This window comes from Panthera pardus, unplaced genomic scaffold (genome assembly GCF_024362965.1).
Source record: "Panthera pardus isolate Hobbes unplaced genomic scaffold, ASM2436296v1 HiC_scaffold_18, whole genome shotgun sequence".
Lineage (NCBI taxonomy): Eukaryota > Metazoa > Chordata > Mammalia > Carnivora > Felidae > Panthera > Panthera pardus.
The window spans coordinates 20,103,182-20,117,664 of NW_026526743.1; the positions used below are offsets into that span (position 1 = coordinate 20,103,182).

The following is a 14,483-nucleotide window of genomic DNA, read 5'->3' on the forward strand; positions in this document are numbered from 1 at the left end:
CCTGCTCCCTCTCCCTCTCCAACACCTCCTGTATGTATATTGGCTCTTCTGGATCTCTCCGGCATGCATGACCTTTTCTCTCACAGTTCTAGTTCCTTTATATTTGTTCTTTGAGTCTCAGAGTATCCCAGGAGCTTGTTTGCTAATTTTGTTTCAGTTCTCTGCTCCGATTTTAAAGCCTCCGTGGGGGGTTTCGGTTTGGAAATCCTTTTCTCATCCCCAAGAATTCTGTTGACAGGCCACCAGCCTTTGTTTCAATGCGGTGTCTCTCCAGCTATCGCTGAGAAGACAAAGTAGTGTTGGTAGGTTTTTATTTTTTTATTCTTCTAAGTTTTCTGTTGCTGCTGGAGCTAACTCGGTTTCATGGGCGTGGAGGGCTCCTTCGCCGACCCTGGGGTATGCACTTGGGGTTGTCACCATGGGGACATTTGGGAGGCTCAGCCAGAAACCACACTCTGGGTTGGGTCAGGATCCCCTGCTTTGGAACATTGTCCTTCTCCCCCAGGGCAGCCTTGTTTTCCCAGGGACAGCAGCCCAAGGGCTTCACTCAGGGGCCCCCGGCAATGCCAAGTTGGTCCCCACAGGTCCCTTAGCCGGCTCACTGCGCCCTCCCCACGTGTGAGGGTCAAGCCTGTGCTCCTCGCCCCCGCCCCCGGTGGTCTGACCTTGGAGAGGGACTCCTGGTCGCCCCAGAACTTCTCCTCAGGCATCGGGTGCTTCTCTAATGGCAGGGAGCGTCTGCCCACCTCCAGGGGGTCCAAGCCGGACAGCAGCTGGCCCTGGCGTGCTTCCACAATCGACAGATGGAAGCGGCCATAGCCCCTGACCAGGGCCGCACGGGGCAGCTTCTGGGGCGGGTGCGCAATGTCGCCGGAGGGGACCAAAAGCGGCTGTACTTCACACTGCTGTGACACTGTCTTCTTGCCCTTGTCCGGGGCTTCCGGGGAGCCGGGGGCGCAGGGTGGCTCCGAGGCCATCTCAGAGCCCCACCCGCTGGTTTGCCGACACCCAGCACCCCTGCCAGGCCACGAACGAACGGTGGCACCACGCGCCTGCGCCCCACGGCCGCTTCCTGGGAACGCCACGCCCTCCCCCTCGCGCTGCGATCTCGTTGCTTCCCCTCCACGCGGAGCACGCTTACTCCCAGAAAAACGGGGGTTCCAGCCCTGGGCACAAAAGGAATGAGGCCAAGCATGTGAAACGAGCAGCCCCACCCCCAGGGCTTTCCTTTGGTTCTCCCTGGCTCCCTGTCCCAGGACGATTTCTGTGTGCCCTCGGCCTGCGCAGGGGTTCGTGGCGGACCCACCTCACGTGAACAAGAGAGAAATGATCACTAGATCTAGAATGGGCCATGCATGAATTAAGATGCAGCTGTTGGAGGCGGGGACGCATATGAGAGTACGAAGGAGAGATGTGTCCCAATGTCAATGACAATAGGAGAGAACGAATGTCACCTCCAGTCGGGTAGCAGCCCCACAGATAGAAAAAGACTGGGTGGATATTCCACAACATTAATTGTTGTCACCTCTGGGTGGCTGAAGTGGTCTTCTTCCTTCTTGCTATTTTTAAACTTGTTCAATTGTTCTGATCTTTCTATGAGGTCACTTTGAATGCCAGCACTTTTCTCAAAAGTCTGGTTCGTGCAGATGAGGCAGCCTGGGAGCGGGGCCCCAGGGCTGCAGAGCAAGGACCTGACGCCTGTGTGACTCGGGCTGTGGGCGCACACTCCCCAGTTCTTGGTATGGGAGACTATGTGGGACACTTGGGGGACATCCACCTGGAGAGGCTGAGGCCACCTGCCAGGACCCTGATGCTGGGCCCCCTGCTGGACTCCCAGCCACCACTCTCCACTAGGAGAGGCAAGAGCCACGCGCGGACCACCTCCCTCTCACACGAGTCCTTATGTAAGGCCAAATGTCTTTATCTGGACTCAGCTTTCCCCATTAGCAAAACTAGAGAAAAACCCTTCACTTTTCATTTCTTTTTTAAAGTTTCAGGAAATAAAAAAAAAAAAAATCAAAAAGAAAATAGAAAAATTCCATTTTAATTAAACTGTACAGTCTGAATTATTTCCTCTGACACTAACTGAGGTTAAAAATAGAAATCAATTTCTGCAACCTTCCAAGGCAGCCTTTGAAATGTCAAGGTTTTAAAAATTATTTTACAGCATGAATTTACATATAAATACAATCTGTACAATGTATTAACTTAGCAATCAACGAGCTTCCATCATGGAGGAGATCTGGTACTGGGACAGACCAGGGCAGAATTCAATTACTGCCGCCTTAGTGGAAGACTTTTCAGCCTAGAAAAGGAAATAAAAGAGAGAGGACAATTAGATAAGAACCGAAAGCCAGACAGCTCCTTGGGGGCCGAGCACACCAGACCTCCCCAACTCGCAGTGGTACATCTGGACTCCTAGAATACAGAGGACAACCACAGACCATGAAACCATCATTTATTTATTTTTTTTTAATTAGAGAGAGAGCACAAGCAGGAGAGAGGGAGGGAGAGAGAGAGCGAGGGAGGGAGAGAGGGAGAATCTTAAGCAGGTTCCACACTCAGCTCGGAACCTGATGCAGGGCTCGATCCCATGACCCTGGGATCATAACCTGACCTGAAATCAAGAATCGGATGCTTAACCGACTGAACCACCCAGGCGCCCCTAGAAGCATCAGTTTAATCTGCATTCTTAAAAATGCTTCTCTGTCACCCCCAAACACACAGGGAGACTCAGTCTCCACATCTCATATTAGGACCTGTTTATAAAAGCAAGTTCTAATCCTACTCACCTAGCTCCTGTAGGACCTTTGGGAAGAAGCTGAAAAAAAAAACCATGTTTGCTCTAGGGCCAAGGGCTCCTGAGCTGGCAGTCTTAAATCTCAGCTTCATGCACACAAGGGTGTTCATTGACTACAGCTGGGTCACACTGGCTCTAGATCCTTGCTCAACAGCCCCAAAGTGAAAAACCACATGTCCACAACAACAGAAGAGATGAACGCTCTGGTGTGGTCACATAAAGGGATACTCCCTGGCAATGAGGATGAACCAGCTGCTGCAGCTGATAACATGGGGGACTCTCACAAACCAATTCAAGCGTCATACATGGTTCCTGTAAGTAAAGTCCAAGCAGTAGAGTAACCAACGGTGACAGAAGAGGGGCTACCTCTGGGAATGCGGGTAGGCATGCCAAGTGGGAGGAGACACGAGCAGCTGTGGGGTGCTGGCGTATCCCTTGATCAGGCGGTGAGAATGCATGGAGCTGGAAGGTGATGGTCTGTGCACATATATGTATGTGTGTGCACTAAGGTGTTTGCTTAGCTGTATGATTCTACATCTGTGAAATTCTAGAATGGGCAAGACAATCTGATAGAGACAGGAAGGAGAGGGGTGTCTCAGGGGAAAGGGGTGGAGGCGGCAGACCACGGTTCCACCCAGAACCAAGTGGCACTGTCACAGCAGAAAAGCATCAGGGCCCTTACCAAGAGTGACACTCCATGCCAGGTGCTGGGGATGCAAATGAGACCCCTGTGGTCATGAGCCTCCCACTGTCCTTTGCAGAAGACAGGGGTGAGGCACAAAGGGTGGAGGGCCCTCGGGGCTCCAAGGTTAGAACCCAGGAGGCTCGGTGGGGAGGAGCGGGGGGACTAAACCTTTAACAACCACAAGAGTGAAGATTTAAGTGCACTCCACACCTCTGACCCTCCCTTCCTTGGAGAGAGGTGCTCTCAGGTGTGGGAAGAACCCCTCCAGCCCTCTTCCTGTGCAAGGATGTACATAAATGTACACACAGGGAAATCCAAAGGCCAGAGGACATTTTAACATTAACAGCACTGCCTGGATACACCGTTTTGCAGCTTTTGATCTCTTGATGGTAAGTTTTAGATGCCAATCAGCACACAGCTCTCTGCCCACATTTTCTGATTGCTACACAGTGTCCCACAGCAAGCCCTGCTCCCGCCCTCCCACCACGCCCTCCAGATGGGCACTGAGGGGTGTCCCCGCAGGAATGACTCATCAGATGGCCCCAAATCCTCAAGAGTGAGGTTCTGTGGCCATGTGACCTAACCTCCCTGGGCCTGGCCGTCCCACCTGGGAGATGAGGGGACCCACGTGTCTGCCTCGCTGGAGTGCATGAGGACGAAATGAGCAATGCCCGTGGTGTGGGCACCTTACCATCACGCCGGCATGCAGGAGGAGAGGGAAATGTAAGTTGGCACAGCCACTTCAGGAGGCTCGGGATTAAACTGAAATGCTTATCTTTGTATTTTTGAATCATGAGAATCTGCTGTCTGTTCTGAAGAAGTAAATGGAAATGAACAAGGGGGTGGCACTTGTATTTCCAGACAGCAAGATATACCTACAAGGCCACAGTAGTTAATGCAGGTGGGTAGAACAACATCAAATGGCTAAGAAACCAGAGTAGAGAATGGAGGAGGAGGCCCTCGGAGGCATGGGGACTAAGAACAGGACCGAGCTACTCTTCCTTTAATGAGCTGGTTCAGCAGGTAGGGCTGACATGGCCAGGGCTCACCTGTGCCTCCCCTTTCATCCTGGGCCCGCAGATGGACTTCCCCTTCCTGGCTCCGTGGGGACCAGGCTGTGCAGCAGTGAAGACTGTGACATCCAGATAGGACCACAACAACCCCCAGCGCCACCCTCCACCCGTCCCCTCCTAGGAGGGCCATGCACCGAAGTGGAACACACTGGGGTCCTGAGTACCTTTCTTGGTTTTCTTTCTTTCTTTTTTCTTTCTTTTTCGATATACATATCGATCATTTCTGACATTTGCCTCTCAGCAAATACACGGAGATTCCAACAAGCCTTGGAAGGTTTCTGAAAACCAGTGCCCCCCACTGCCTACCTTCTCAGCAGTTCCTGGGGTGACAGGTCTACAGTCCCTTCTTCACCACTCGGGCTGTCGCTGCTGTCTGTACTCTCAGAACTACTGCTCTTCTCTGGTTTTTTATTCTTTTGCTTGCCTTTGTGTTTGTGCTTCCGGTGTTTCTTTTTCTGAAAAAGAAAAGGGCGGTGGGGGAGGGGGGACAACTGGGTGTTTCCCTCCCTGACTGGGCACAATGACAGGCTAAGGAGGCATTTGGTTGCCGGAGTCATTCAAAAACAAAGACAAAACATCTCATTTGGAGCGAGCTTCAGTCTACGATGGGACAGACCAGACAACACAGCTGCACGCACACACTCTGAACTGACCCTCTGGCAACAGACACGGCAGAACCAGACATGGTCAGGATGCCATCTTGACACTTAGCCCCCATCTGTCTCCTCCCAGGTTGACGAGGGAGACAAAGGCAAGAGAAACGTAGCTTCATTGAAATCTCCTTACAGCTTGCAGCCCATTGATACGCACCACCGATAGAAACGTGCAGAGTGTGACCTTCCTCGAGGAACTCGTGGCTGCCTTAGTGCCTTCACGTTGACGTTTGATTAAAGACTAAAAGTAACCTTATCTTAACAGCAGCTAGCCCCTCAAGGTCCTGAAAGCCTTGCTTCCAAATTCCTTAGAAACTTACTTAAAAGTATATAATCAGTCACTCTCACAACCCCGGTGCAGCTCTTTCTGCCTTGGGTCCTGTCCCCGTGCTTTAATAAAATCACCTTTTTGCACCAAAAGCGTTTCAAGAATTCTTGCTCAGCTGTTTGCTCATGAACCGTGCTTCACCATGTCATCAAGGTGACCCCTGCCACCTCGCATGAACCTGACTGGGGCCACGTTGTTAGGCACATGTGATAAACTACGTATCAGGATGGCACAATGAGAAGCACAATGAAGAAAACAGTAGAAGGGTCAGAGAACAGCAGATACGCTGGTAAGAAATGAATGAATTTGGTTTTCAAACCTGGCAGCACCAGTTTTTCCCTGTGACACAAGAGGATGTTCATCATCTTCCCTGCTCAGGAATCCTTTCTTTCTGGCAGCCAATCACGGAGCTATTTGTTCTCAATTCCACCACTGTCCTGACCACTCTGGGGCCCAACACTAACATCAACTGAATTAAAAGCCTGTGCCATCGCTGAAAACACACGGATGGTGGGACAGGGGTGTCAAAGTGAAAGCACGCGCTACTCTTCCTAAGTTCCTTGACCTCCAACAGCAAGCTTTGAACCCAACTCTCTATCCATAATGATGACAGAGCAGTTGAGGAAAAACGTTCAAAAGAATATCTTCATCTGATATTGAATGAGTAACCAATTAACACTACTTTATTAAGATTCAACCATTACTCCCAAGTATTTAAATGTCCTTTCCTCCTACCTTTTCATGTTCACAAATAAAATGTTTTTAAAGTAGAACTGAATAATTAAAATATTCTGCCTGAAAGAAAAACAAAGTGCCTGCAAATTGAAGGCGTACATGAGTGTCCACATTCCTGCCAAGGTATAGAGAGGCCTGTGTGCCCCCACCTCGGCCACCAGATATTCTCCCTGCCTGGCTTCCCCTGTCACCCCTGGGGGCTTGTCTGCATGACAGAAGCAGGGACATCAGAGCCTGCACGCTGTCCAAGACGCCCGGAAGTTACTTACCTTCTCTTTCCTCCGTCTGTGCTCTTTCTTGGTCTTATGTTTTTCTTTGTTTTTTTTATGTTTCTCTTTCTGAGGTGCCTCAAGTTTCTGACGAACATCTGAAACACAAACGTTAACACATGAACTATTGGGGAAAATAAAGCCCAAATTGTTGAACAAGGAATGTGACGTAGGTGGAATGTTTAACATTAAGGTGGGACTCCTGCCCTGCCTCGCTGACAAACAGGTTACCTGTCACCTGGTAGCTCTATATTTAGAAACTGCCAGAAGCCTCAACGCAAGACTTGTGTGAGCCAACCCGTATCTTGCCACAGCCTTATCTGCCAGATGAGTCAGATGGACATAGAGTCGGGAGAGAAAAAGCACAAGCCTGTTTTAATTTAACATCCTCAGGCAGCTCAGGAGACAGACCAGAGTCTGAACCTCAGCTTGGCCGCCAGCTCCTCCCTGACCTTCCGCACGTTGCTCAACCTCTCCAAGCCTCAGTTTCCCCATCTATGAATAGTGACAGGAAGAATCCTTGCTCTCTCTGGGACACAGAGGATTGGACGGAACCGTGCACATGAATCCCGTAGCCTAGAATCTGGCACATAAACGTCAGCTCCCCTCACATCATCCTCCCTTTACTAAAGCACATTACATATGCGTTTTATCTTCTAAGTTGAAAAAAAACCCTAGAAAATTAGCATGAAAACAACATAATGTACATAATCATTAAAAAGGACCAAGCAAGTAGCATACACTTAAATTCTCCACCTCCAAACTCTGACCAAAATGTTTTCATAGGTCATCAACCTCCAGGTCACCAAACCAACAAAAATCAATTTTTTCCACCTAAAGAAAAGTTTCAAGGGAATTCAGAAGAACGGATATTTTCCAAATCTAGGTAACAGGTGCCTGTAACTCTCTGGTCCTATTGCTTGGTCAGATATTTTAAAATCGGACTTCTCCAAACTTTTGTTTTTAAGTGCTTGTTTTTGAAAAACCATTCCCCCTCAAAAACCCACAGACAAAATTAAGTAGTTAACTATTACAAGGATATCAAGGACGGTCTGGGAAATGGGAATAAATAACTTTGCTCTTAAATTCCAATACACTTACTTTAAGCTGGAGATCTGAACTAAAGCAAATAAGAAATGCATTCATTTCAATTTTTCAAAACATCACACTTTTTATCACCTCTTTGAAAGCTGGCTTAATTAATCAAACCAATGTTTATACGTGGGTGCTATAGGAAACTATGAAGCAGATAACAGAATTATGTCATTTATATACCTGGGCCAGGTTATCAGATGTTTGTTAACCTGGCCTTCAAGGAGATGATAATCCAGTCTAAACATTTTAACAAAACTGTCCATTTAAGACACTGAATGGAAGTTGTTGACCGATACTGGGGACGGAGGATGGACTATGTTTACTTTTGAAAGAATTACTTTTGCTTTATTTGCTACATCAGCCAACACAGAAAAAAGTCTCAGACTACCCTTTTCCCTACAATTCCTCACCCATCTCTGTGTCCTAGATTTTTACTTTTTTATTTCTGTAAGTGACAACATTTGAGATACTCGGGACTCTATTATATATAACGGAAAGTTGAAGGAAAAAAAAGTTTAAAGGTCTCAGGCTGTAAAGCAACAATTCTCATTTAGGCACTAGGTGGAAGTAATGAGATGCAAAATGTAGCTAAGAACAAAAAAACCAGAAACAAACGTATGTACAGTTGATCTCAAACAACACAAGTTTGAGCCGTGCAGCTCCACCATGGTGGGTTTTTTTTTTTTTAAGTAAATCCAGTACAGTACGGTAAACATGTTTTCTCTTATGATTTTCTTAATAACAGTTGCTTTTCTCTAGCTTACTTTACTGTGAGAACACAAGATATAATACATATAACATATATAATAAATGTTAATCAACTGTTCATGTCATCAGTAAGGCTTCCGGGCCACAGTTGGGTATTAACAGTTAAGTTTTGGGGGGAGAACAAAGCTATATGCAGATTTTCAACTGTGCATGGTGTTGGCGCCCCTAAACCCCGCCTTGCTCACAGGTCAACTGTAGGTATTTGGTCAGCCTCGTGTTGGCCTAGATGGGCGGAAGTGATAACACGGTTAGAGCTGTCACAGCTCAGGGGAGACGCTGGTGCCGATGCAAACAGGTGAACCAAGGAGCTCTCAACTCACTGGGGCAGAAGACGGGAGGCAGCCGTGGGCCGAACGCTTCTCTTTCGTCTATCTGCATCTTTTGTATCGGAAAGGAAGGTGCGGGCTCTTGGGCTACCGGCTCGCTAGCTGAAAAACACCAGGGTATTAATTTTGTCTATTTATGTTAGTATTAATTAACATTTTACTAATATTAACCTGTTCGAATCTTTAATTAATACCTGTTGTCACCAGATAATGTAAGCTTTTCTTTACCACTTTGCTGAGGATACAGTAGGCAAACCTGACCTCCAACCTCGGGGACATTTGAGCTGGGAATTCAGTTGCACGAGGCACCTGCAAGCAAGTGCACCAGTGGCGACAACACAGGGGCATATACAGCACACGCTCCAGGTCACCTCACTGAGACCTCAAGGGTTGCAAGATGTCCTCGAGGAAAGATATCCTCAGAGAAGAAGAAAAACTTACAAACAGGGATCTAAGACAGTCCCAGCTCAGAAAGCTTAATTTCATTGAAAATAAATGATCAAAGAGGGGGAAAACTGAATACAAACACACTACTGTGTTCACATTGGTAATGCCATTTTTTAAACAGATGACTATGTTTTCATACAGAGGAAAGAAAAATGCAAAAAACCTGGAAGAGCATGCATCAAAGTATTGACAATGTTTATCTCGGGGAAGCGGGATTCCAAGGATCCTGGGCTTTCTACAGTTCTATATTTGTAAACTTTTACAGTTCAAGTATATATCGCTTTGTAATAACAAACAAGCTGGTTACCTTTTTCCACAGAAATAGGAAACAGGCATTTGCAAACTGCCTAAGAATAAGCGATGTTTTAGATCTCTATGTAACTTCTTGGTTCAAGGCCCTCAAAACTTATACCCAAGTCTACCACACACTGTCGGGGCTAGAAACCCCTCTCCCCCCCTGCCAAAAGGCTGAGATGGAAAATTCTGTCCACCCACCCAAGCATCTGAAAAACCTCCCACTCTTACAAGCGCCCAATGACTTCCTTTCCCGTCCAAACTCCTGGCTGGCAGAAGTGCCCTGTACACTTCAGGACCAAAAGTTGCCAATAATCCTAGCACCTCATCATCAACCAATTAAAAAAAAAAAAAAAACACGCTATTTTTTAAACAAAAAATTCTACTATTTTTTAATTCTTCTCAACTAAGATAAGTGGGAAAAAGGGTATTATCAAACATAACTATCATAAAAATGCACCAGAAATTTACATCCAAATCCACAACTGAAAATATACAAGATTAAAACATCGCTGCCCGCTAATTCTCCTGGTTTAAAACTGCACACTAAACAAAAAAGCAGCTTCTCTAGACACATCCTCATTTTCTCCTTTAGATCCCCAAATCTAAAGTAGCGACATACCACGTGCCACGGATGATGTTTCTGCCGAGTCAGTTTCTTGGGAGCTTTTGAAGTCAGCTTCCCCGGTACCTGCCTGATCATCCTCACTGTCGCCTTGCTCATCCTCAGAGGATGAGGACTTCTCATCGGAGGAGCTGGCAAAGATGGCCTTAAATAAGTCCATGGATGGGCGGCTCCCTTCTCCTTCAGTCTGTGAATCCACACCTTTGCTTACACTCTGTATTAACAATGAAATGAGTCAGGAATGAAGAAGCAGAGGTGAGGGGAGTCAGACGTTCTAGAAACACACACACACACACTCTTATGTTTATGCTCAGGTACATGGGTCTCCATACCACACACGGTCTAACTAAACAATGGCCACTCACATGGCATTTATTCTTGTGATGTTTCTGATTCAACAACTGCAGAGCGAGCTGACTGGTAGAAGTAGCTGAAGGTTCTCATGGAGACAGGTCATTAATCAGAATTGCAAAGGACTCACAAAAATGCAGTTGGAACCAGCACAGTGCTTCTGTCCTGTTTTCAAGAGTCTATCAGCCTTCAGAGGTCCAAAATTAGAGGTTAATGAAGGCAGGGGCCTGAACCTAACTAGGTCAATTGTCTGCTAAAACAAACCTTCACCATTCTCCCTCAATTTTAAACAAGACCTAAGGTGGGAATGCAAACTGGTGCAGCCGCTCTGGAAAACAGCATGGAGGTTCCTCAAAAAATTAAAAATAGACCTACCCTATGACCCGGCAATAGCACTGCTAGGAATTGACCCAAAGGATACAGGAGTGCTGATGCATAGGGGCACTTGTACCCCAATGTTTATAGCAGCACTTTCAACAGTAGCCAAATAATGGAAAGAGCCTAAATGTCCATCGACTGATGAATGGATAAAGATGTGGTTTATATATACAATGGAATACTACTTGGCAATGAGAAAGAATGAAATCTGGCCTTTTGTAGCAACGTGGACGGAACTGGAGAGTGTTATGCTAAGTGAAATAAGTCAGGCAGAGAAAGACAGATACCATATGTTTTCACTCCTATGTGGATCCTGAGAAACTTAACAGAAGACCATGGGGGAGGGGAAGAAAAAAAAAATGGTTAGAGAGGGAGGGAGCCAAAACATAAGAGACTCCTAAAAACTGAGAACTGAGGGTGGATGGGGGGTGGGAGGGAGGGGTGGGTGGGTGATGGGTACTGAGGGATGCTGTTGGTACTGATGGGTGCTGTTGGGATGAGCACTGGGTGTTGTATGGAAACCAATTTGACAACAAATTTCATAAAAAAAAATACTGAGAACAAACTGAGGGTTGATGGGGGGTGGGGGAGAGAGAAAAGGGGGTGATAGGCACTGAGGAGGGCACCTCTTGGGATGAGTACTGGCTGTTGTATGGAAACCAATTTGACAATAAATTATATATATTAAAAAATAAATAAACAAACAAACAAGACCCAAGGTCTTATAACATAATGTCCAAAATGTCAAAATGTCCAGGATGCAATCCAAAATTACTTGGTATACAACCAATCAGGAAAACCTCAACTGGCAAAAGACAATTGATGGACGCTAACCCCAACATGATAAAAATGTTGGAATTATGTGGCAGACTTTAAAGCAGCTATTATAAGCATGCTCCAAGAATACGGCCAAACAGACGGAAAGATGAAAAGGTCTCAGCGAATAAAGAAAAGATATAAAGGAGAACCAAATGAGGATTTTAGAAATGAAAAATACAATAACCAAAATAAGAAATTCACTAGATGGGCTCAAAATAACAGCGGAACAGACATGACAGAAGAAAGAGTCAATGAACTTGATGGCAGATCAATAGAAATGATCTGATTTAAATAGAGAGAGAAAAAGAGACCAAAAAGAGGCCTGTGGGCCAATATCAAAAAGTGTAACATTTATGTCATCAGAGTCACAGGAGGGGAGTGAGAGTGTGGAGCAGAGAAAATAATGGCTGAAAACGTCCCAGATCTGGTGAAAAACAAGATTCAGGAAGCTCAGCAAAACCCCAAACAAAAGAATCTTGAGGAAACCCACACTCATACATCATAACCAAACAGCAAAAACCAAGGACAAAGTACAAATCTTGAGCAGCCAGAGGAAAAATCACATCATTCTAAGGAGGGGAACACGTTGAATAACTAAATTTCTCATCGTCAAGCAGGAAGGCCAGAGGGAAGTGGTACAACATTCGTAAAGGGTTAAAAGGAAAGTCCTGTTGACCCAGAATTCTGTATCTGGCAAAAACACCATTTAGGAATGCAGATAAAACACACATTCTCAGGGGCGCCTGGGTGGCTCGGTCCGTTAAGCGTCCGACTTCAGCTCAGGTCATGATCTCGCGGTCTGTGAGTTCGAGCCCCACGTCGGGCTCTGTGCTGACCGCTCAGAGCCTGGAGCCTGTTTCAGATTCCGTGTCTCCCTCTCTCTCTGCCCCTCCCCTGTTCATGCTCTGTCTCTCTCTGTCTCAAAAATAACTAAACGTTAAAAAATATTTAAAAAAACACACACACATTCTCAGATGAAGGAAAATTAAGAGAACTGCCCTCTCGAGTTAGAACTTCTCTAAAAGAACTGCTAAGTAAGGGGAATCCCTCAGACAGAGGGAATGATAGGAGGGAGAGCTGGCACTTCAGGAAGGAAGAAAGAGCAACAGCAATGGTAAATATCCAAGTAAATAAAACGGACTGTCATCTCACCAGTTCTTTAAACATGTCCAACAAGTGGAAGCAAAAATTAAAACACTGTCTCATGAGGTTTTCAGCGCATGTGCACATAATACATAAGGCAACATCATAAAGCTGGAGAGTGAAGGGACCTACAGAGTGGTAGAGATTCTATATTCCACTTGACGTGGTAAAATATCAATTCCAATTAAACTGTGAGAAAATAAGCATGTATATGATAGAGCAATCATTAACAAAATAGAGTTAATGGGGCGCCTGGGTGGCTCAGTCGGTTAAGTGTCCAACTTTGGCCAGGTCATGATCTCACAGCTTGTGAGTTCAAGTCCGGCATCGGGTTCTGGGCTGACGGTGAGGAGCCTACATGGACTTCTCTCTCTCTCTGTCCCTCCCCACTCACACTCTCTAAATAAACAAACTTAAAAAAAATGGGGGGCGCCTGGGTGGCTCAGGCGGTTGAGTCTCTGACTCTTTACTTCGGCTCAGGTCATGATCCCAGGGTCGTGGGGTCCCAGGGTGGTGGGGAGCCCTTGTTGGACTCTGTGCTGAGTGTGGAACCTGCTTAAGATTCTCTCTCTCTTTCTCTCTCTCTCTCTGCCCTTCTTCCCGCTCGTGCTCTCTCTCTAAAATAAAAAATAATAAAACACTAATAAAATTATGAAATAAAAAGATAATATGATACTGATGAATCTCAAAGGTATGAGTCTCAAAAAGTTATATATGTATATTGTCTGATTCCATTTACGTAATATTTTGAAAAGAACAAAACTATAGATACAGAGAAGAGATCAATGGTTGATGGGGGTTTTGCAGGGAGGGGAGGGTATGACTAGAAAGGGACAGCATGAGGGAGTTTTTTGGGGTGACGGTACCATTTTGCATCCTGATTGTGGCGTGGTTCCACAAATCTGTATCTGTATAAAAACTCACCAAACTGCACATTTTAATGCATGTTCCTTTAAAAGATCATTTTAAATGAGGCTATCAGAAATAAAACCAACTTTTTGATAATTCCAGAGAAAGAAAAAAAAAAAGGCAACACAAAACACTCAAACTCTCTAAAGATCTGCAGTGCTATTTCCTAGCTTATAGATTAATGTTCTAAGAAAGTAAGTTCCTTTACAGTTTCTGTAAAGTAAGTTTTTATTAAGCGAGATGTCCATACTTGACTGATTTCTTTTTTTAAAAAAAAGAAGTAAAACTAACTTTTTATTAAATTCAACTTTCAACTATTAGACCAGCAAGTTTTTACAAAGCCAATGGATATTTTGTTTACACTCCCCACAAAAGAAAACACAGTGAATTTTATTTCAATGGCTGATGCTAAGTGAAAGCCATCCCTGGCAAAGAAGTTCACACCTTTCCTCATATGATCAAAGACATGATTGAAACTACTTCAGTGTAGAGCAGGTGCTGGCAACTACAGCCTCTGGGCCAAATCCAACCCACTGTCTGCCTTGTAAATAAAGTTTTATTGGAACACAGATGAACCCAATTTTTTTCCATATTGCCTGTGATTTCTTTCCCATTTGACAGCAGAGTTGAGTGGCTGCAATAGAGACTATATGGCCCACAAAGACTAAAATATTTACTATCTGGCCCTTCTCAGAAAGCTGGCAGACCCCTCCTATCAAGTGATGACAAAGCACCATCACAGAGAAAGGCAAACGCCCCAGTCAGCCTGGCAAAGAGAACCTGGA

The 14,483-nt window shown here is 45.6% G+C and overlaps 2 protein-coding genes across 4 annotated transcripts in view; both read right to left on the reverse strand.

Moving 5' to 3' along the window:
* The window catches only part of WDR88 (WD repeat domain 88), a 46,597-nt gene extending 44,682 nt beyond the window's left edge, over positions 1-1,915 (reverse strand). The window contains exon 1 of the mRNA XM_019423363.2: positions 666-1,915. Within this exon, the coding sequence (XP_019278908.1) occupies positions 666-977 (312 nt within the window). The 5' untranslated portion in view covers positions 978-1,915. The remainder of the gene's footprint in view (positions 1-665) is intronic.
* A 113-nt stretch (positions 1,916-2,028) lies between these two features.
* Positions 2,029-14,483, reverse strand: part of GPATCH1 (G-patch domain containing 1) — a 39,669-nt gene continuing 27,214 nt past the window's right edge. For all 3 annotated transcript variants that reach the window (XM_053906035.1, XM_053906034.1, XM_053906036.1), the window contains 5 exons: positions 10,096-10,312; positions 8,727-8,834; positions 6,544-6,641; positions 4,865-5,013; positions 2,029-2,305 (listed from right to left, as the gene is read on the reverse strand). In XM_053906035.1, the coding sequence (XP_053762010.1) occupies positions 2,275-2,305; positions 4,865-5,013; positions 6,544-6,641; positions 8,727-8,834; positions 10,096-10,312 (603 nt within the window). In that variant the 3' untranslated portion in view covers positions 2,029-2,274. The remainder of the gene's footprint in view (positions 2,306-4,864; positions 5,014-6,543; positions 6,642-8,726; positions 8,835-10,095; positions 10,313-14,483) is intronic.